The sequence below is a fragment of the Cladophialophora carrionii genome (assembly GCF_000365165.1).
Source record: "Cladophialophora carrionii CBS 160.54 unplaced genomic scaffold supercont1.1, whole genome shotgun sequence".
NCBI lineage: Eukaryota > Fungi > Ascomycota > Eurotiomycetes > Chaetothyriales > Herpotrichiellaceae > Cladophialophora > Cladophialophora carrionii.
This window is the reverse complement of record NW_008481816.1, coordinates 3204687-3226881: the sequence shown is the minus strand read 5'-3', so window position 1 is coordinate 3226881 and position 22195 is coordinate 3204687. Positions and strand designations below refer to the sequence as shown.

At 55.0% G+C, this 22195-nt stretch overlaps 9 protein-coding genes across 9 annotated transcripts; 4 read left to right on the top strand and 5 right to left on the bottom strand.

Annotated features, from left to right (window-relative positions):
* Positions 1–1800: 1800 nt before the first annotated feature.
* On the top strand, positions 1801–2892 carry G647_01142 (uncharacterized protein; the record flags this gene model as incomplete). Its single annotated transcript, XM_008724543.1, has 1 exon — positions 1801–2892. One exon carries the CDS (start codon positions 1801–1803, stop codon positions 2890–2892), a length of 1092 nt encoding a protein of 363 aa, XP_008722765.1.
* Positions 2893–3452: 560 nt separating this feature from the next.
* G647_01141 (uncharacterized protein) lies at positions 3453–6530 on the bottom strand (the record flags this gene model as incomplete). Its single annotated transcript, XM_008724542.1, has 1 exon — positions 3453–6530. One exon carries the CDS (start codon positions 6528–6530, stop codon positions 3453–3455), a length of 3078 nt encoding a protein of 1025 aa, XP_008722764.1.
* Positions 6531–6764: 234 nt separating this feature from the next.
* Positions 6765–7997, top strand: G647_01140 (cytoplasmic tRNA 2-thiolation protein 1; the record flags this gene model as incomplete). Its single annotated transcript, XM_008724541.1, has 1 exon — positions 6765–7997. The coding sequence occupies one exon, from the start codon at positions 6765–6767 to the stop codon at positions 7995–7997; it is 1233 nt and encodes a 410-aa protein (XP_008722763.1).
* Positions 7998–8000: 3 nt separating this feature from the next.
* On the bottom strand, positions 8001–9536 carry G647_01139 (uncharacterized protein; the record flags this gene model as incomplete). Its single annotated transcript, XM_008724540.1, has 1 exon — positions 8001–9536. One exon carries the CDS (start codon positions 9534–9536, stop codon positions 8001–8003), a length of 1536 nt encoding a protein of 511 aa, XP_008722762.1.
* Positions 9537–10170: 634 nt separating this feature from the next.
* G647_01138 (uncharacterized protein) lies at positions 10171–10986 on the top strand (the record flags this gene model as incomplete). Its single annotated transcript, XM_008724539.1, has 3 exons — positions 10171–10350; positions 10410–10831; positions 10899–10986. 3 exons carry the CDS (start codon positions 10171–10173, stop codon positions 10984–10986), a joined length of 690 nt encoding a protein of 229 aa, XP_008722761.1.
* A 215-nt stretch (positions 10987–11201) lies between these two features.
* G647_01137 (uncharacterized protein) lies at positions 11202–12236 on the bottom strand (the record flags this gene model as incomplete). Its single annotated transcript, XM_008724538.1, has 1 exon — positions 11202–12236. The coding sequence occupies one exon, from the start codon at positions 12234–12236 to the stop codon at positions 11202–11204; it is 1035 nt and encodes a 344-aa protein (XP_008722760.1).
* Positions 12237–12638: 402 nt separating this feature from the next.
* On the bottom strand, positions 12639–13637 carry G647_01136 (uncharacterized protein; the record flags this gene model as incomplete). The annotated part of the gene is made up of 1 exon (XM_008724537.1): positions 12639–13637. The coding sequence occupies one exon, from the start codon at positions 13635–13637 to the stop codon at positions 12639–12641; it is 999 nt and encodes a 332-aa protein (XP_008722759.1).
* A 1695-nt stretch (positions 13638–15332) lies between these two features.
* Positions 15333–17551, top strand: G647_01135 (uncharacterized protein; the record flags this gene model as incomplete). Its single annotated transcript, XM_008724536.1, has 8 exons — positions 15333–15502; positions 15562–15687; positions 15742–16363; positions 16417–16591; positions 16658–16842; positions 16920–16969; positions 17143–17206; positions 17336–17551. 8 exons carry the CDS (start codon positions 15333–15335, stop codon positions 17549–17551), a joined length of 1608 nt encoding a protein of 535 aa, XP_008722758.1.
* A 512-nt stretch (positions 17552–18063) lies between these two features.
* Positions 18064–19920, bottom strand: G647_01134 (uncharacterized protein; the record flags this gene model as incomplete). The annotated part of the gene is made up of 1 exon (XM_008724535.1): positions 18064–19920. The coding sequence occupies one exon, from the start codon at positions 19918–19920 to the stop codon at positions 18064–18066; it is 1857 nt and encodes a 618-aa protein (XP_008722757.1).
* Positions 19921–22195: the final 2275 nt, after the last annotated feature.

The window sequence follows — 22195 nt, the reverse complement described above, 5'->3', positions numbered from 1 at the left end:
TATGAGGAGCCGGGGGACTTGCAACACGCGAATTCCTGATGTATCTCGCGGTTCACAATAGAGGGGCCAAAGGACATGACTTCACGGGACGTAAATGGAATGGCCGGTAATCATTCTCGACGTGAAGCAGTAGATGCTATCTTTGGTGTCCCAAAGTTCCCGAAGTCTGCATTAGAAATGCGTGTCCGGCCACTGGGGGGACGGCTCCCACGGTCCAGCAGTGACGAATCGCTAGTGGTAGGGAGTACGCACAAAGATAAATACAGTATGCAAGCAGCACCAACATGGGCGGTACGTAGGGCCTGCAGTATCTCGCTACTCGCATGTACGAGGCTCTGCCGGATGAGGGCAACTCAAAGGGAACCCAAGCCCTGTGCGACGACATCAACGACAATGGCATGCAACGAGCAGGGACGTGTGAACAAGGTACAGTACAGAGGAGCTCAAAGGGGCATTGGGTTGCTCTGTATCCACCTGCACAATTGGTTCCTCGAAGCAAGAGTTGTCTCTTGCATGTTGCAGATACCAGTCTGTCTGGACGTACCCAGTATTTATGCAGCGAGGTACTGTATCCGTGTGTGTAGACTTCGAGAGACAAACGAGGCTCCTCACGCAAATAAGGGAGCGTACAGACAGCTGACAACGACAACGCAGCTGGACAAATATTGAATACGATCCAACTTCGCAGCCCGACGATCTCCCAGAGCAGCTTCATTACTCCTGGACGATGCACCAAAAATCTTCCCTAAGTGGAGGAAAGGGGTAACGAAGAGCGGTCGGAGGGAGCCGCGACAAGCATTATCAGCACGAGAGAGTGGCGTCGCGGCATAGGCTTCGACGTATCATGCATATGATGCATAGATGCAGGACCCCTTCAGACAACTATCTGCTGGTCTTGGAGAACCGTCGACAGTCTGCAATGCCCATCACAGGGCGGCACAAGGCATAAGAACATTCTGTTTTCAAATGCAGTATATCGACCTGTACCGACTTGAATAACGCCCTTACAATCCTCCAGCCGAAGTCCATCCCACGCCACTCGAACTAGTCCGCGCGAGTCCGCCGACGATCTTCCAAGCTCTTAAGGTAAGGATGGTTGCTGTAGAATCGGGTGCCAGACAATCTCGGCCAAGATCCTTAAGGACATGTACATCTTCTTGATATAAACACTTTACGAGGTGTAAATGCCGGTGTGGTCGTGCTAGTATCGATGCATATGCACGTACCCATGCCCATAATGGGTATCCCTGATGGGTCTTCCAGCATGCTACCTCCGCAGCCTGGCGTGACGTCTCCTGAAAGGCAGTGAAGAGATAGTAGTAATGATATGAGAATGAGAACGACCAGACAGCGGCTCAAGAGTCAAATAGAGTTCGGCCAAGCTTTGTCTCGGCAGATTAAGCTTCGATGTCTCAAATTCCAATGAGGAGGAACAAAAGTTCCCGAGACGTCAGTGGACGATCGTTGAGGCTCGAGATCTCTTGTCACTACCACCGATATATATATCCTGCCTGGCGTTGGGAAGACAGATTCAGTCCGTATACCGGTGCTTGAAAGTCCCTAAATCCGACGACAGAATCATCGTGTTTCCGGCCTGTGGGTTTTCCTCTCCTCGCCGCGCCGATAGTCCACTCCGCGAGGTTCGCAAGATCTGCATCCGAACTGAGCGGAGGATAGACTTACAGGTACATTCTCCTCCAAGCCCCCGCTCGGTCCAGTCTATGGGACTGATCTACTGGATTGCTGGTTTCCTTCCTGGTATTAGCCGGTACATCCCGCAAACCTCGACCGCACCCAGCCATGGAAAGACTAGCAGCCATTGCTCGACGGCACCACGAGGCCGATGAAGCCACGACGCCCGAAGAAAACGATCCACAGCCCGGAAAGCGGAGGCCAGTCGAAACCATCATTATCGGCCTCTCCGGCCCGTCGTCCAGTGGCAAGACCACGCTCGCGCGGCTTCTGCGCGAGATTTTCAACCTCGAAACCCCAGCGCTGAGCCTCAGTCTGGCGATCCTGCACCAAGACGACGCGTACAAGACCGACAAGGACGTCCCGACCGTGACTGTTTCTTCGGAACAATTCGGCACCCGCGAACTCCAGGACTGGGATTGCGTCGGCTCGCTCGACCTGCCGCTCTTCGAACACACGCTGAAACACCTCCAGCAGCATGGATCCTTGCCCGCGGACAGTATCTCCAAGGAGGACCAGAACAGCGTGGGGGAAAGCCACGTGTCGGCGCGGGATGTGCAGGAATGGAAGGAGAAGATGAGAGCGTGGTTGGATGATCTCGCGAGGACGAGGACGCATCCCGCACCAGAGAGCTCGAGTGCGTCCGGTGCAGAGGACAAAGGAAAGGGCGGAAGCACCGACGGTAGAGAAATAAGAATCTACATCGTCGATGGCTTCCTGCTGTATCCGCCTCCGCCTCCACCGGCGTCAGGGGCCGGGTCAGCGTCAGAATCAGCATCTGGTACTCCATCCACGACCACGACCACGACCACGGCCACGACCACAGCAACGTCACCGCATTCTCAAGAGCAGCTGAATCATCTATACGCCTTGACTCACAGCGTGATGCATCCCAAACTGTTCATCCCCTCGACGCGCGACCAGACGCTGACCCGCCGGGCCGCCCGATCCGGCTACGTCACGCTGGAAGGCTTCTGGACCGACCCGCCGGGATATGTCGAGGATCTGGTCTGGCCCAACTACCGCCGGTATCACGCGTGGATGTACGAGGGCGGGAATGTCGACGCCGAGATCTTCGACGAGCGGGTGTGCGAGGGAGAGGGTATCAGCGTGTGTCCTGGGGGTGGGCACTGGAGCATGCATCAGGTGCTGGAGTGGGCTGTAGGGCGGGTGAAGGAGGCGGTGGAGGCGAGAGTATAGATAAAAGTATCCCGCGTATAAATAGAGATAGAGATAAATAAATACAGTGGATATAGTGGATACAGCACATGTATAGGCTGGAAGAATACGTATTCTGTGACGGCGACGCAATGTGCGCTGTGGTCGGCCTGGTAGACATGCGCAGGGTGCATCTATATATCCCGAGATCCGGATGAGAGAAGAGACGCTAATCCCAACCTACTATCTTTTCCTTGAATTGAGGACTCAGGTGTGGCTCGACAAGAGATGCATGCTTATCTCGGATGCTGGAAGGACACCCACAACAACACCGATAGCGATGAGGTACACTGGCAGATACAGCCTGTTTTCAGCCAGATTGCCCCTGAACTACCCGCTTGAACCACATTCGACACCGGCCAGCTCCGTACTAAGAACTGTATAGTGGCTGGCGGATGTTGGAGCTGGAAAGACCAATAATATCTCAGTCCAGTAACCTCTCCTTTGCGACCCCCGTAGTACTCGTCTAGATGTTTCCCACCAGTCGACGACGTACCGGAAATGCGTTGCATTCCCCTGATATTACAGGTCTGGTAACCCTATCAGTCCCTCACCTTGACTGTATCCTTGCTCTTTCTATCTTCCTTGTCGACCGGAAATCCCAGTCTGGGCACTTTCTTCTTCTTCCCTCGCTTGTCGCCGTACTGCTCATCAAATTTCTTGATGTCCCTCAAGCTCGACATGTCCTCCGAAATGCTGGCCGAAATTTCCTCCAGAGCCCTGTCAAAGTGGGCCTTTGTCAGAGTCCGTCGTTCGGGGTGTTGATACGGTTCCTGTCCTTCGTGCTTCCTGGCAAGTTCATTCTCCTCGCGCACGGCATTCAGCGCTGCCGCAACGGCAACGTTCTTGAGATCGGAACCAGAATAGAAGGGAGTTTTCTTCGCGAGCTCTTCAAGGTTGACGTCGTCGGCCACAGTCTCGTGGCGCAGGTGGATTTTGAGGATCTCCAATCTGTCAGCCTCTGTCGGCAGGTCCACGAGCAATCGTCGCGGTAGACGACGCAACACTGCGTCGTCGAGATCATGCGGCCGGTTGGTGGCGACCATGATAAAGGCACTTGCCGAATCATTGCTCATGCCGTCCCACTCTTTGAGGAACTGGTTCAGCTGTTCGCGGTGACTGACTCTTGGGCCTTGATTGCTTCGAGCACGAAACATGGCGTCCGCCTCGTCCAGGAATACCACGCAGGGCGACAACTTCCTGGCAAGACTGAACAGTGCTCTGACGTTCTTCTCGCTTTCACCCACGTACATGTCATTCAAGTCTGCGGCGCTGACTTCGAGCATTGTGGCGCCAGACTCTTTTGCAACGGCCTTGGCGGCAAGTGTCTTGCCCGTGCCTGGTGGTCCGTAGAGCAAGAGGCCCGGAATTTTATTGGAAGCCAGAACGCCGTACTTGAAAGCATCTGGTCGGGTCAAGGAGAGCGTGGTCAAGGTCTGGAGAGCGTCGATTGTCTCTACTGGCATGTGGACGTCGTTAAATGTTGTGGTGATGTTCTTGGCCTCGATGATGCCGCTCAGCAAACGCTTCTCGTATTTCGAGGCCGAAGCACGTATTCTGGCGAGTCGATTGTCTCTGGTCATATGCCTTTCTGGAACTTCCTTCCTTGATTCTTTTGACTGCTTCTCTGCCCAGCGTATCTTGGTGTTGTCACTGTGCTTAAGATGCGACGTGGCCGCGCTGATAATGGGGATCGGGGGAGCGTCTGCTGCACTGTTGGTTTCCGTGGGAGCATCGCCAGCGATGTAGCTAGCCAATCGTTGCACATATTGGTACGTCCAGACCTGCGCCTCGAGGCAAGCTCTGTCACTCGGAGTCAAGAGGTGGGAAAAATCGCGTCGCCAGAAGCCGGGTTCGAAGTGGGCAAAGACAGACGGTTTCCAAAATCTCAGCATTTCCCAGAGATGCCTCATGTTGATTGCAGCGATGCGTTGCTTCCTGTCGTGAAGAAGAGCGAGCTTTGAGGTAGTGTTTGGAAGGACGGGCGTGATGATGATATTTTGCGACTTTCGTTCAAGCCACCCAGCCTGGGATTCGTGGATGCGTTCCTTGGTGAATGGCTCTTGGTCATCGCGGGCAGAATCGGTGCCAACGAGCAGGAGACGTTCGCCCTTTGCTCGTCGCTGGGCGAGCTGTTTCTGCATATTCGTGAGAAAAGACCGACCAATGCCAACAGTATCTTGAATAGCCTTGTAATCCCTGATGTGAACAATCACTGCGCCTTGGGGCACTCCGCTCTGTTCCTCAGTCTTCTCGCGCAGCCTTTTCAGGTCAAGCGTCTGCTCGTCACTAGATGCCGGTGACTGTGAGCTTGGTCGATCGGATATGGTCTTCAACATTTTGTAGATGACTCCAGACAGAGCGCCGGCCTCGTCACGAGTTTTCTGAGGGTCCAAGAAGTCGGGCACCATGCGGAACATGCTGCCTTGGCCCTCGGCTCGTGTACTTTCTCCCATATCTGGAAATCGTCCCACTAGGGATTTGATGATATCGCCAGGCCTCGCAGTCAAAATAGACATTCCCATCCGAGGAGAGGTGGGGGGTGACTCCATATCGTCAATCATGTCCTCGAGGTCGTTCTCATCATCATCTTCGTCGAGCTGTTCCTGCTTAACCGACTCTGAAGGGTCGGGGAAGGCAGTCGTCAGAACGTCGTAACTGAGCATACGACCGGCCTTCGCGGTAGACTGGTTCATATGATTTCGGCTAATCAGGTCCGCGATGTCTTGAGCGTCTATCACCATCACATCACAGCCGAGTTTGCGTGCCACGTCTTGTACGACATGGTCGAGAAGCAAGTCTCCGTCCTTGCCTGCATATTGGAGATGAAGGTGATCTCTGTAAGATTCGACACCATTCGGAGTCTGATTCTGTGACATTTGCAACAGGCCTCTGGCCGTTCTCAAGACCTCGTCGTACTGCTCATCGACAACGTAATACCTTGAAGGAGATACGTGGTTTGAGTCGGATCCAGCAGAGGTTGATGTCCCCTCCATTTCTGAAGTTGTCTCTGTCGGTGACCGCGCTCCTTCCACGCCCTGAACTGCGCCAGTACTGCCGTCTTCACCATTGTTACCTGACGGTGACGACCCGCCTGTATCGGGAGAGAAATTCTGCTCCAGAGGTTCGCCAGTAATCAGATCGGCAGCCACAGTGTGGACTTTTGAAGGAGCTCCAGGAAGTATGTCCACTCCCCATAGTGATATATTATTGTCTTTCCACCATTCTGGAGCTTGGAGGTCCGTTTCCGGCTCCCTATTCATGCGACTCCGCAATCTTCTTTTCGCCGGAGAGCCATAGAAATCCCTGGATCGCGCAACGTCGGCAGGCTGGGGGAGCGTGGGAGCCGGGGGTTTATGAGTAAGATGGGATGGTTGGTCCTGGTCGTCGTCTGCATCCTCCTTGACTATGTCCGATCGAGGAGCTTCATGACTCTTTGCGTCGTCGCTAATCCCCCTGCTAGCGAGCGAGCCAACATTTAACGTTCTCGGGGCTGTTCTCGGGCGAGGCGCGGTATGAAATGAGCGGCGGGTGTTTCGAGGTTGGCGTTGGGCGCAGTGACGACAAGTCGCACAGATAATCTGCGAGAACCGTAGTTCCGCTTGCAAAGTCGTTTTCATTCGAGCGAGCGACGGCGGAAGAATACCTCCTGCAAGAAATGAAGACGTGTCGAGTTGGGAAAACAACGAAATTCTGTCAATAACTTCGGCAGCCGGACATAAAGCTTCGCCGTAGCGAAACGGCGCAAATCGCCGCTTGGTCCACCATAATTTTGGAGAACAGTCGTTCGCCTCGGATTCTAAGAATTATCGAAATCTGTCTAGAGACACATTTGTTGCTCGCACAAAACGAGTATGCCGCCGGTTCCGTGCGAGGTCTGCAAGGTCTCGCGAGCAGCGGTCATTCGCCCCAAGAACTCGCAGAAAATCTGCAAGCAATGCTTCATATCGGTCTTCGAAGACGAGATCCACGAAACCATCGTGAGTAATAATTTATTCCGCCGTGGAGAACGAGTCGCCATCGGAGCCTCCGGTGGCAAAGACTCAACGGTCCTGGCTTCAGTATTGAAGACACTGAACGAACGCCACGACTATGGACTAAATCTTGTGCTCTTGTCCATTGACGAGGGTATCAAAGGGTATCGAGACGACAGCCTGGAAACAGTGAAACGAAATGCGGAGCAATACGACATGCCGCTTGAAATCGTGGGCTACGACCAGCTCTATGGTTGGACCATGGATCAAGTCGTGGCGCAGGTAGGCAAGAAGGGAAACTGCACCTACTGTGGCGTCTTTCGCAGACAGGCACTGGATCGAGGGGCTGCAAAGCTGGGCATCAAGCACGTCGTCACGGGCCACAACGCGGACGATGTCGCTGAAACCGTCATGATGAACCTGCTGCGTGGTGACCTGCCGAGGCTCGCCAGAGCGACTTCTATTGTGACCTCGAGTGCGGCTAGCGCGATCAAACGAAGCAAACCCTTGAAGTACGCATACGAGAAGGAGATTGTTTTATATGCGCACCACAAGAAGCTGGACTACTTCAGTACGGAATGCATTTATTCGCCCGAGGCGTTCAGGGGCAGTGCACGAACATTGATCAAAGATCTGGAAAAGATAAGGCCGAGCAGTATCCTGGATATCGTCAGGAGTGGGGAGGATATGGCTGCACTTGTTCCCCCAGAAGTCGCAGGATCCGCATCCTGTGCGGCGGGTGGCGAGACAAATGGGTGTGGAAGTCGCAGCGAGAATGGCGACTCGATGGCTCAGATGGAGCAGACTCTCGTCGCCAATGAGGCCGCCGCTGGACAGGAGACCGAAATCAGACTACCAACTACGAAAGCCAACGGTCAAGTGAGCGCCCACGACAAGAAACAGCGAGGACGGCGAAAGGTGGTCAAACAAGTCATGGGCCAGTGTGAGCGGTGTGGTTACATGTCGAGCCAGAAGATCTGCAAAGCTTGCACACTGCTGGAAGGTCTCAACAAAAGCCGACCCCATACTGCGATAGAGGTGGACGTGGAAGAGGAGGAGGGGAGCACAACTCTGATGAGGCAGGTCGCAGACATTGCCATCGTTGCAGGATGAAGTTCAACTCGTCTTTCTCGGCGTCGCCGTCCGCCGGTCTAGAAGCCCAGTCCCTAGGTGCCACACACGTTCCACGAGCAACAGGGCTATTTGGACCAGAAGGATAATCAGCCTCAGCAGGTAATTCTTCATGGTCAGAGTCGGCCTGTCGCCCCTCAAGACATCCGAGTCTATAAATTCGAATGGCAGCTTCGCCCCGAGATGGTTGGTCGCCACCGACAGGCCACTGCTAAAGCCGTCCTCATGGGATCCATACTTGGTCCACGCTCCACAGTAACTGATGCCTCTGATATTCTGGATTTTGGGCAACAACCGCTGTGATCTGATCGCTGCAGCATTGTGAAGAGGATGAGAATACTCCCAGATGCCCTGTGCTAGCCTTGGATCTGGCATGTTCAACGGATTCAGTGTGACTAGCACTGAGCCAAACTTGCTATCGGGGATGTGTTGCAACAGGTTCATCCAATAAGTCAGGCACACCTTGGAGACGGTCTGGCTCCTCAGCGGCGGAAACGGTGACTCGGTGATGTAATTCCGGGCTGACCAGGCAATTCTCCTCTTTGGCATGAGTGAGATATCGGAATGCAAGACGGCTACAGTCCTGTTGGTGCGGAACCCACTCAGGATCTCAGCCTCTTGTGTACTCGCAATTGGCCGAAGGATCTTCAGCGCTTGGTCGCCATGTGTGGCCAGTATGACGTGGTCAAATACATAGTCTCTCTCATTGGCGGTCAATATGACAGAGCCTCTCTTAGTGGGTGTCAATGCGGTCACGTTGGACTTGAGGTGTACTTGATTGCTGGGAAGGTGCTTCATTACAGCATCGACGTATTGCTTCGAGCCTCCAGGAATAGTCAACCAGTCTGGGCGCGTTGCATTCGTCCTCAACAGATGGTGGTTGTGCAGGAAGCGGACCAAAGTCATCGCTGGGAATTCCGAGGTGCATTTATTGGGACTTGTGCTCCAAAGGGCCGCAGTCATGGGTAAGAGGTAGTTGTCGCGAAACTCTTGAGAATAATGCTCTCGGTCAAGGTACTCGCCAATTGTTTCTTCTGAAGACGGCTTGCTAGATGTCTTGGCCATGCCCCGGGCCTGAACTTGCTCACTTTCTGGTTGGTCTTGCAACAGATCAAGGGCAAACTCATTAAACCGAATGACATCAAATATCAATCGCCACATGCCAGGATTGAAAATGTTTCTCTTTTGTGCGAAGATGGACGATATAGACGTGCCAGACCATTCGAAAGTACCTTGATCCCGAGAGACGGCGAATGTCATCTCCGTTCTCCTGACTGGTATATCAAGTGCCTTGAGAAATCGGATGAAGTTCGGGTAGGTGGCAGTGTTCATGACAGTGAAGCCGGTGTCGACCATGACCTTCTGCCCGTCCAGGGCTTCGTAGGTAACTGTATTAGCGTGTCCGCCCAAGCGCGAGGCGGCCTCGAACATATGGACCTCATGATCAGTGCTGGTCCGCAGAGCCCACAACGCACCGAGACCCGAGCAACCGCTACCCACGATAGCGACACGTTTCCCCATTGCTGCAAATCATCCAGGCCTCTTGTAAACTGCACACCACGGGAGATACCCTGCCGCAGCTTCTCGTCCATCAAAATGCTCGGAATCAGCCTACCTTGGTCTCTTCACCACGCCGCGCAGACCCTCCTTTCGAGCATTATGCAGAGCGCCATGATTAAAATCTCTGCAAGAAAAGAAAGGTGCGTCCGAGCTTCAAGTCTAAAATATGCCGGGTTCAAGTCATGGGGATGAGCTGAGAGTCATGGTTCAGCTGGTCAGGAAGATCATCATCCGCATCAGCCAATCAGGCTGAGTCTCTAGGGCGGCGGCAGCTATATACCCAAAACGGCTCGGCGATCTGCCCGCGGCCTCGCTTTGGTCGTTGTCGACGTCAATCAGCCCTCGTCTGAATGCTTCCCTGTTGCATGAACATCTACACAAGTACTCGTAACATCCAGCAGCGTTACACCAGCCTCCTCGCAACGCAATAGCGATTTGCTCTTTCGCATTGCCATTTCGGGAACACCTTACCAACGAGTCCTCGACTTAACTTCCTCCGTGCAAGCGATCCACGTCTGAAGACAACTAGGCGCCACTGAATCCCATAGACAACTCTCGCGCTTCCCACCAGACGCCGGAGCCATAGTCGCCCACGATGGCGAACCCTCTCGACACCGATGCCGGCTCCGAGTTATTCAGCACCTACGAAGCCGAGCTCAAACTCGTGCAGGCAGATGTGAATCAAAAGCTGGACCAGATCCCCGAACTGGCGGGCGAGGAGAAGAAGGCCGCCATTCGCGGAGCGGAACGGGCCATCGACGAGGCGAAAGAGCTGGTACATACCCTGAGCGATCGGCCCGTAGCAGAGGACAGCAACGCTGACTTTTTGTCTAGCTCGACCAGATGAACCTCGAGAAATCCAACATCCCAACTTCGCAGCGCTCCAAAGTCAACTCCCGCTTCCGCAACCACCAATCCGACATCGACGCCCTCTCACGAAAACTGAAATCGCTGGCCGACAGCGACCGCAAACAACTCTTCGGCGACCGCTACACGGATGACCCGGAATCCGGACCGAGAGATTTGCAGTTAGAACAGCGCCAGCAGCTCCTCTCGGGCACGGAACGGTTGGGACGCAGCTCCGATCGGCTCAGGGAGTCGCAGAGGATAGCGCTCGAGACGGAACAGATCGGCGCGAGCACGCTGGCGGATTTGCACCAGCAGCGGAATGTCATTGAGAACACGCATCGCAATCTGCTGCAGAGCGAGGGTTATGTCGACCGGAGTGTCAAGACTCTGAGGGGAATGGCCAGAAGGTAAGACATGTCCTTAGCCTCTGCATGGGCATACAGTGAACTGACCTGCCATTGATTTTGGCTGTAGAATGGCCACGAACCGAATCATCACCATTGCCATTATCACAGTGCTGGTGCTTCTTATTATCGGCGTTATTTACAGCAAGTTCAGATGAACACGAGAGGGGGGTTATATGTCTCGCGTAGTTGAACGCCAACCACCATGCATTTCGTTGTACATATGAATCAGGAGTCGGGGACGCAGGAAGGATCGGTTATTCCAAGATGATCAAGGGACAATAGGGCCCCTTTGGCAAGAGGGTGTGCTTGCCTCCAAAACTTCAGACTATCAGATGGCTTGCGCCTCGCGCCTGTCTACCATTCGTTGATTTCAACCCCCATACCTTATAAGCCCCAGCCCGATATTCAACAGAAACCCCACAACCACGGCCATCTTGCGCCGTTGGCTCCATATCCCCTCCTCCCTCACCCCCCACATCAGACACCCGACCGGCCAGAAGAACCCCATGGCCGTGCCCCAGATCATATCATCCAGCGCCCCGGCCTGCATGTCGTCGTCGTGAGCGCCCACGCCACCAGCCGCGTTGCCGTCGAGACCGCCCATGCCACCAGAATCGGAGGTCGAATTGTCGAGCCACCGATCCTCCATGTCACGGAGGGTGTTCGGGCTAGGCATCGTGTCGGGGGTGTGCGTGTGCGCTTGGATAGCTAGGAACTGGAGTCGTAGCGACTGCACCTCTGCTGCGCTAAAGCCCGCGTTGAGCAGCCGGTCGAAGCCGCGCGGCGCAGGCGTCGTGGTTGTATGCGACCCTTTCGCTTTGGGTTCACCAGTTCCATTTCCATTTCCATTTCCATACCCATTCCCATCCTCGGTCGTCGCCTGAGCCGCTGCCGACGCCGCTACGGCCGCCTCGTCTGCGAGTTCCTTGGCGGAGAGCACAATGTCGCCTATCGAGCAGTGGATGTAGATTCTAGGCTGGGCCGAGGGGGGGTCCCGTATCGGTTGTTTGCCTTTGCCTTTGCCGTCACCTCCGTCGGCAAGGCCTCCTCTACTAGCAGTTGTCGGCCCGTTGTTTCTCTCATCGTACGGTCCGGGCGTGCTGATCCGACTGGGTGGCCTGGAGACATTTCTTTTCAGCGTCGAGCTCAGGGGCACGTCGTCCACGAGGGCCTTCCCCGCATGGATCAGGCGGATGCGATGCTTTGCGTACTGCTCTGGGATGCGCGATCGGATCAGCTGTTTTAATGTCGCGGTGTTGGCGTTCAGAGAGGCAGGGATGGAGAGGAGCAGGTCGGGCAGCGAGGCCGAGAAGCGGATGGTGAGCTCCAAGTCCGCGTCGTGAACGTGGTTGTAGTCGTGCGGTTCGTCATGTTGCGGGCGCAGAGGCGGTGGTTTTAGGGACATGGAGATGCTACTGACACTTTGGCTGCGAGCATGCTGTTGGGCAGCTGCGGCGACGGTGTCGGCCTAGAAGTGTGTGCCTGTCGAGGGTCGTCGGTTTGCGCCTGTGACTGACCTTGAGATAGTGACACGCTATCACTGCTGTGGACTCTGTACTGATTGTTTGATCGCAGTCGTCGAGTTGGAGATGCGCAGCTGCGAGGCGGGCAGGTGAAGCGAGTGTGAATCTTCACGTCCCACCAAACTGGTTCGTTAACTATGACATATCATCCATTCATTACCTCTCGCCATGCACATCGCACGGAGAGCGCCAGGCCGATAGGTCAATTGCACGGACGGGAGAAGGACACAAGAGCGAGGACAAGTACACGGGTTTGAGCCCTGCTGGATCATCGAGTCCGAATTCTACGCGACAGGAACAGGCCGTGGCAGCTGGGTCTGCTCAGCTTGCAGCTCCCGCTCCTTCAGACGCCTCTTCTCCTCCTCCAGCATCCTTGCCTGCCGTCTCACTCTCTCCGGTACGACCTCTGCTCTCTTTCCTTGGATTTTCCAGCCCCGCAGCTTTTCTCGTCCTCCGATATCTTGGATCGTCTTCAGCTCGACAAGGCTGTATTGGCTCTCGTCCTCCCTGTCAAAGTTGAATGGCTCGACGAGCGAAACCGGCGGGTTTGTGATGATGCGTGGTAAGCGGAGTCCGTTCTTCGAGGCTGAATGCAGCATCAGCGGATGAAGGAGGATCACGTCGCCAACCGACCCGGTCATCTCGTGGAAGGAGGATTCTGCGCAACTCTGCACGAGCGTGTTGTAATATTCCAGGCCGTCTTCGTAGTTCTTGGAACCGCCGCCAATCGGTGTCATGCGTGGGAGCACACCTTCGGGATGCTCGTACAGATACTTCCCTATCTTCTCCACGCCCTCGGAGCATATCCAGGTGCCGCCGCCATTGGGCAGGATATCCGTGAACAGCGGGATAACCAGCAGCCCTTGTTCGGGCGAATCGAGGAAGTGCACAAAGAAGTCTCCATCGACATGCCAACCCGTCAACTCTTTGGGATGCGCCTCCTTCCCAAAGTGCTCTTTGGTGCCCAGGTTGACGATGAAGCTGTCCTTCCATACCTTGGATGGCTCTGTGATTCTGTCTTCTCCTCCGATCAACTCACAGATGGCATCGTAGGCTTTGGGGGCAAAGTCCCTGATCGCGACCTCTTCATGTGACGGCATGTTGGTCCTCTCTGTGGTCCAAGTTTCCGGGTCCTTGGGATCAAACCCGAGCCTCACCCAAACATTCTTCGTCCATTCCTCTGCCACCTCCCGTGTGAAACAGCCCGGGACTCGCAAGTAGCCATGCTTCATGAAGCTTTCGACTTGCTCCGGCGTCAGGTGTTTGAACGTCCTGCCTTCCATGTCGGTTGCCGACAGCTTTGTGTGGAGATTGGTAAAGTTATGATGCAGCAATGCCGAAGTTGTATGTCGTTGTTGACCTGCTACTGTGGGCTGCTATGTAGGATAGAAAGGTTTTTGGTCGGTGCTGACTGTTTGCCTCCTGAGGCTTGATAGTTCGTGAGAGGACTCAATGTCCCGGAACCCATTCAGCCCTGGGAACGTAACGGTTCTCGACTAACCAATGCGGTGCGTCGAGAGCATGAATTTAGCCGGAAGTCAGGACCAAACTCACATGATGCCGGCGGAACCATTTCACCATGCGCTTTCCAAAGCCAAAAGACGCCGCCGGTCGCAGGATCAGAAGTCCGAGCGGACAGCCGGCCGCATCTTCGTCTATGAATCTGTCGCTCCGCACCAGATAATACCCACTGTCCCGTTGTACTCCGTACACAAGTGTGCTGTGGCTCTCTCCACCACGTTGGGGAAGCGCCACCTCAAATTGCGGAGTTCGATCCCCACGTCTCTGAGAGCCGGATCGGCAGTGCTGTGCTGCGTCGATCGTGATTGAACGGTTAGATAATGACATTTCCACTTAGTTGACACTGAGCTTGGAGTCGTGCGCTCTGGGCATTGCGCGAAGAGATGCCAGCACTTGAGGAACGAATTGCAGTTCCTCAACCATGATCAGACTTTTCCAGGCATTATTATGAGCCGAGGCCCAAGAGTTTAGATTCAGATAACGAGCCTTCTCGGCCAACAGTGTGTTTACTATCCGAAGGTGGTCGAGTTTCGTTTGCTGGTGACCAAAGATGTGATTACCGCATGCGGCTAGTGCGTCCCAATTCGGCAATGCCCCTGACCGGCTTCCAGCTTGAGTCTTGACCATTTGCTTGATCTATTGATATATACTGTACGAGGTACATTTGTTTAAAGGGCTAGAGTAATATTATAATCCTTGTGTCTTCTGTACTTCCCGACGAGTACGTGGAAGACACCATGTGATGGTCCCACTTTGGCCAGTATCCCGACGTGCCACCTTAACTTCGCCGGGGCTAGGTCGGCTTACAGGGCAGAGCTTCCCACTCGCCAGCTACGAGACTATTTGCCCATTCATCAGCTGTACGGTACTCGCATGCGGCTCCAAGCGCAAGTAGGTTCTCTCACGTCCTTGAGTCGTCACATCTCCCTCCCTTGGCAAATCCTGCCGAGTTTCCGAAGCTTTGTCTGGCTGCACAGACGAGCGAATAAGAGGACGCCGGTGCCGAGGGACTGTGAGCTTGATGCAGCTTGATCCTGGAGTTGAGTGGACGAGTGGGCCTGGGGTATTAGGCATATCCCCAACCTCCGTGCCTCCTCCCCAGCAAGATCGACACGTTAGACGCCATCTGTTGCGGGACAGGTCATCCTCCTATTAGCCTAAAGCAGGCTGAAATCAGCTATCTCCATTGTTACAGACTTACGCGAGGGATGGTGAGCTCGTGGCAGGTTCCATTCGACACATGGTCGCGACGGCGTCGGCTACGGCTCTGCAGCTCTACGATAGCGCGCATCCTAAGTCTTTCGGCAATGTGATCAACAGCATGGGAGGGAGAACATATATGCGTGGTGAGGATGGAGGAGTTTCCATCGCAGACACTACCGCCAGTCCCTTCTCCTGCTCGAGCGTTTCCACTGAGATCCGGCCGTCAGGACTGATTGACAAGAACCGCCAACAACATGGTCGGTATAGTTGCTGTGCAGCCTGCGCACAAGGTGGAGCGAGAGGTCGCCGTCGCTGAAGCACCCGAGCTGCGACGCGTGATCTGGTACAAAGATCCTGGCTTGAGGAAGCTCTATGGCCTGGCAATTGCGCTCTTCTTCGCTTCGGCGACCACTGGATATGACGGGTGAGAGCGACTTCCCGCGCCTTGTCTGTCTGTCTGCGCGGCTGTACTGATCAAGCCAGGTCGATGTTGAACGGCCTGCAAATCCTGCCTGTCTGGCAAGAGTACTTCAAGCACCCGACGGGGTCTATCCTGGGCCTGTTTGGGTCGATTTACAGCATTGGAAGCTTGGCCGGTCTCCCATTTGCGTGAGTTGGCACCTCCTAGAGACTTAGGGGCCTTTGTTAAACGTGCGCTTCCAGACCCTATCTGTGCGACATCTTCGGTCGACGCATCGCCATAATGGCCGGGTGTATCTTCCTCTTTATCGGCGTCGCCATCCAGAGCGCGTCCCAGAACTTCTCCATGTTCATCGCTGGCCGCTTCTTTGTCGGATTCGGCAACAGCATGGCTTCCAACTCGGCGCCTCTGCTCCTCACCGAGCTATGCCACCCGCAGCACCGTGGCCGAGTGACCACCGTGTACAACCAGCTCTGGGACATCGGCTCCATTGCGGCGACATGGATCACCTTTGGCACCTTCACCATCAAGGACAACTGGTCGTGGCGCATTCCCTCGATCCTGCAGGCCTTCCCCACCTTGATCCTCTTCTGCTTCATCTGGATCATTCCAGAAAGCCCGCGCTGGCTGATCTCCAAAGACCGACACGCCGAAGCCCTGACGACGCTGGCAAAGTATCATTCCAACGGCGATGAGACCGACCTGACCGTCCAGTTCGAGTACCGCGAAATCAGGGAGACACTCCGCCTGGAGTTCGAATCGAAGAAATCCAGCAGCTTTCTGGACTTCCTGCGGACAAAAGGCAACCGATACCGGCTATTGCTCGTCATTGCTCTGGGTCTGTTCTCCCAGTGGAGCGGCAACGTGAGTCGAGCTTGAGCCTGTGACGGAGGCATATCTAACATCATATGTACCAGGGCCTGACCAGCTACTACTTCGCGCTCGTCATGAAGAGCATCGGCGTTACGGACCACAACGAGCAATTCGAGATCAACGGCTCCAAGACCATCGTGTCACTGATCGTCGGCCTGATCGCCGCCGCGGTGGTGGACAAATTCGGCAGACGACCGCTTTTCCTCACCGCGACATTCGGTAAGAGAGTGTGCTTCAATTGCCTGCCTGTCATACTATTTCGACTGACCTCACCTCACCTCTCAGGCATGTTTGTCTCATTCGTCCTCTGGACCGCCTGCTCCGCACTGTACGACCTAGACGGCAACCTGGCAGCCGGCAAGACGGTCATCTTCTTCATCTTCCTGCACGGCGTCTTCTACAACATTGCCTGGTCGGGCCTGCTAGTCGGCTACACCGTGGAAATCATGCCGTATAAGCTCCGCGCAAAGGTGAGAGAGAGAGAGAGAGACAGAAAGACGAGAGCGAGGACTGAGGGACCTGAACAACAGCTGACGATGCTTTACAGGGATTGATGCTCATGAACTTTTTCGTCCAAGCGGCGCTTGTGTTTAATCAGTAAGTGAAGAGTCGAGTCGATTCATAGTGTAACATTCACTCCGATCCACATCATGCTATGCCATATCATATCATGTCGTGTCATGTCGTCTCGTGTCATATCTACAATCTCCCCAGCAAGACAGTCCCAGTGTGAAGACGTTCATGTATACTAACGCCATTCCTACCACCAGATACATCAACCCCATCGGCCTCAGCCACCTGCAGCCGCGCTGGCGATTCTACTCCATTTACTGCGTACGTACAAACATACATACATGCATGCCTCCCTGTCGAGTGTACCTCGCTCGCGCTACCAAGTCACCCCATCCGTGCCTCTCATTCACGCGTTATCTCAAAACTAATTTTCGACAACGTCAACAACAGGGCTGGCTCCTCTTCGAAGTCCTCTTCGTCGTCTTCTTCTTCATCGAGACCCGCGGCGTCACGCTCGAGGAGGTGGCCAAGATCTTCGACGGCGAGGACGCCGAGGTCGCGCACGTGGACATCGACGCCGTGCAGGAGAAGATGCAGCACCACCACGTCGAGGTCACAGAGGTGGAGACCGTCAGTGTGCCGAAGAAGGAGCATCACGACGTTTAGTACGGAGTGCGTTTAGCACCGAGTAACGTTAAGCGTGTTTAGTGCGTTTAGCACGTTTCAGAAGGTCTCGAAGGAGTGCTGTAGATAGTCGTGGTGCTGGCGGTGCTCGTGGTGTTGAAAGGAAGACGCAGTCACACGCAGTCATGTAGCGGTGGCGTCGCGCTGGCGTGTATGTCCTACGGATTACAACCTCCGAAGGCCATTTCATCAGATGAAGCGCTTCATACGCCAAACTAGAAATGGAGACTTTGAATGTGATTCGAGCTCTGGATCGGACCTGGATCTGCAGTTTGCGTGATGTGATGTGATGTTTCACCGCGTCCTTGTAAGCACTGGGCTGGGCTGACACTCTCACTTTCGCTATCTGTGATGCTCGCTATGCCTTGTGCTTTGTGCTTTGTGCCGTGCCATATGCTCTATGCTCTCTGCAATGCATCCTGCCCTGATCATCACGCCAGCTTTCCTAGGATAGCACCCGTCTTCATTTTCTCCCCCTCTTCACCTCTTCCTCCTTACATCTTCCTCTTCTTCGCCGCTGCCTCTGCCTCCGCGGCCGCCACCCGCGCCATACTCCTCGTCACTCTCCTCTTGTCCATCTCCTCCCTCCGCGCCATCGCCCTCGTCGTGACGTTGGGCCCAGTTCGCACCTGCTGACGTCGTCGTCGTCTCCTCGCGACGGGCGCCGGCTGCGTTGCTGCCTCCTGCGTGGCCGGCTGGACGGGCTTACCGTCCGCCGTAGCCGCCGCAACGGGAACAGCAACCGCAGCGGCAGCCGCATCTTGGGGAGCCGACTGTATCGCCGCCACCGCCAGCAGGGCGTCCTCGGCCTGCAACGTCAACACGACCACCTGCTTGGCCAGCTTGGGGGGCCACGCTTGGTCCACGCCGAAGAGGTCGTCCGCCAGTTCGTCCGCCACGGCGGCATTCAGCAACAGAGCCTCGGACCTCGCGATGAAGGTCTCGACCCCGATGCCGTCCGCCGCCGTTGCGACGAGCTGGCCTTCCATCTCGACGTCGTCGCCGTTGACGTGGCGCCCGTCGGCCGTCTTCCACGGGTTGTCGCTCAGACGCGGCACGTGTAGGTTGAAGGCGTGCTCTTCGACAGCCTCGACGTGCAGCACTGCAGCCGCAGTGGCCGGCGCGGGGTTTGTTCGGACGCGTGCGATGCGCCACGGACCCGGCACGCCGGCCGCCTGGCGGAGCAGCTCGTGCCGCGTCTCGAACAGCTGCACGCTGGGAGACGGGGCGTGCTGCCACGGGGCTTTGAGCCGCTGGTCGGCCACCACGGGGAGGTGTTCGTTGTAGAACTTCCACGGGTGGCTCGCGACTTGCGCATCGCCGGGAGGCACGTCGTCTCGGTAGCGGTCCTGCCGTGTCCACTGCAAGTCTGGCAGCTTGTCGGCCTGTTGGCGCGCCTGCTCCGCCCACGTGCGGATGTACTGGTGGAGGTCCACCCATTGGTTGTACGTCCCGGGCGTGATGTCCTCGCGGGCGGCGTATCGTTTGCCGAGTTCGCGGAGCCAGTCCAGAAAATCGAGGCGCATGGCGACGTACTTGGCAGTTTCTGGTTGCTGGTGGCGGGCGACGATGGCGCGGTGGATGATGGCGTACAGGTTGTTGATGTCGTCGAACATCCGGATGACTTGTCGTCTGCGTGGCTCGGGCGGCTTGTCGGCGGCGGTAGTCAGCCCAGCGGCCTGACAAGCAGCGTATTGCTGCTGCGCCTGGTCGTCTTCTCGTTGGATCGAGGCCAGGTCTCTCATTCGCCGTCTGACGGGATTTCCAGAGACCTCGAACAAGCCGTCTGCTGCTCGTCTGGCCAGGCCGAAGTCTCCAAGGAGGAAGTCCGGGAGTTTGCTGTCTGGGTTGGGGAAATGGAGAAATATGTTGCCTTCGTGGACATCTTGGTGGATGACGGGCGGCTCACAGTAACGGTGCACAAAGTCGACGGCCTCCATCAGGTGGTCAATCAGTTGCAAGACCAGAGCTTGCGGTGGTAAAATGCGTTCTCGTTCGAGCACGGCGAAGAATCGGTCCAGCGAGCCTCCGTTGCAGTATTCGAAGATGATGGACGTTGACTTGAAGTCGTTGAAAGCGGCGTGGCCTTTGGGAAGGACATTGAAGTCTTGAGAACGCACAAGGGTGGGGATCTTCGGGAACTCTTCGTACAGCTCAACTTCTGGGCACCGGATTCCATTTCTGTGGCTCGCTTTTGCGGAGGTGGGCTTTGTCTTCTTTCTCACATAGTCCTTGTTGTTGGTGATGGAGCGGACGATCGAGGTGACTCCCTCCATGCCATTGCCCAGCGGCCGACAAAAGAGGTAGCCGTCGCCCTCGGGGAAGAAAATTGCATACTTGTGTGCAGACATTGCAAGGATGGTGTAGATTCAAGCTGAGAGACGGTACGAGTGGTAGAGCAGAACTAGTGTCAACTGATATGCGAGAAAAGGTATCACTGTGCTTGATCTGAAGGAGAAGAGACGAGTATGGAATAACAGAACACTCGACGACGACTGCTCTCTTACCGGAAATCCTTGAAGCGGGTCATCGGTGAGCATTATGGATGCCATCTGAATAGTCCATTGACAGTCGCACACCTCAATGATGAATGAGCTGAACAATAGCATTCAAGCTAAATTTGGGGAGCAGGTCCGGCAGAACAAAGAGATGGAAAAGAGGAACAATAGTGCGCCATTGTTCCTACCTGACGGTCAATGAAGAAATGCTTTTTCGTCGAGAATTGAGAACATCAATCATTCACTTGAACTGTTCGGTGGAACAAATCATCGGGTGGCCATGGCAGACTCTTTACATCGCGGCCGTGAACTGACAGAATCGAGGGAGACAATAGAGACAACCATCTTGCGCCAATATGACCGGCAGAACCTCGATCGCCAGTTGACCGCCATGGCTGTATCGATGCGGCAGGTTGATGGCTTTTGTTGAATTTCATCTGTGTTTCGTCCGAGCAGGTGTAAGAACGTCGCTCAGGCATGGTTCTCATCTGCGACGGTTAGCGCTAAATCAGATTGCATTTGACCATCAAGGCTGGATTTGCGGTCGGGATCCTTATACTCAACAGCCAATTCTGTGCTGTTTAGTCTTGTTCTCATGTAAGGACTGTTTGAGCGCAGTCGAACTTGATTTCGAAGTTGATGTCAGAAGATCCACGAGCAACGCGTCCGCAGTAGCGCGTTGTGGGCTTGCAACGGTGGACCACTCAAATCTTTGCGCATGTAGCTTGGCGGAGTCTCATCACGTGCCCCCGTAACTCTCGAAGATTGCACGTGTGTGGCTCAGACGTGTTAGGGGGTGGTGAACGGTGGGATCGAGCTTGATTGATTGGGCTCATCATCCTCTGTTAGGACTCTACGGAGTACAGCCACCATGGACTCGTCAAGTCGGAATCATTTGCCATTCACTGAATTCATAGTAACGTCAGGAAAACAGTATTGAGATCCTCCGACAAGACTTCTGAGTAAGGTCGTATGTTCAGAAGACCGAAGAGATAAGCTCACCATCCTGGGTACGAAACATGCCCAAGGATATGAGAGGTCATATAAGGAGTACTCTGGAACGCATCAGAACGCACACAGTTCAGGACACTGAAATTGTCGCACCTCCCGGCGCTGAACCCGAAGCTCGTGCTGTGTAGAGGTCCGCAAAGGCAGCGGCCGAGCTTGACTCGTGACACCAGCAACGAAAGAAATCTCGCGCCGTCCTCAGGCAACTGCCCCATGTCGTCGCGACAGGGTCCCTCGACAAGTATACGCTCTCCGCGCCTGTTGAAAAGGTGAAATTTCTGTTTGCCTCCGATCGTTAACACCCGCAAAAGGCGGACTGGACGGGCTGCAATATCTCGCATAGTCAGCTTTGTCTGGTCCGGCGTAGGGTATGGGTTCATGAGGTGTAATAAAGTTCCAGTGTGTCTCTATGGGTGTATCTGAACGCTAATAACGAGTACTTAAGGCACTATATGACATCCCCGACGCCACGCAACTCGGTCCTGGGAATGAATACGATGGTGTGTCCTGGGTTCCTCCTGTAAATTTCGACAAGTTTGTTGCGCATCTGCTCTGCGAGATTGCTAGGGTTGTCCCCACCCGTTAGCCGGCTGGCAGCTGGCAGCTGGCAGCACCGTTCGACTGTTTGTTAGGCTCGGCGGTGGATAGTTGTGGAAAGGGATGCATCAAGTCAAGGCATACCCAAGAAGGAGGATGAGGATGTGGTTGATCTGGAGAAGTGTCAGGGAGAAAAGACGCAAGTGTGTTCCGTTAAGTGATACTGAGCGCTCTTTGCTAGGTATGCTTGCTTCCATTTCCCGAGTGGGACAGCGTGGATCTGTTGCGGTGGATTTGCTAGCTGCAAGCTGAGATGCTCGCTGGCCAGTCGCGTCGATTTGGGAGCCATGTTGTATCCATTCTCTGACCTTCCGCTTTCCTCTTGACCTGTAACAGTCTCTACTGCAAACGTGATGCACTCCGCTGAGCTGATGGGCTGCGATCCCGTTAGTGTCTCAAGTACTGCGCTCAACGCGCAGCCAGTTTTCACCAGGCTTTGACAGAGAGAAGCTGCACCAACAAATCAGCAACAGGTATGTTATGAGATGGGTTACATGAGCCTCGACAGAGAGCTGGGTTAATG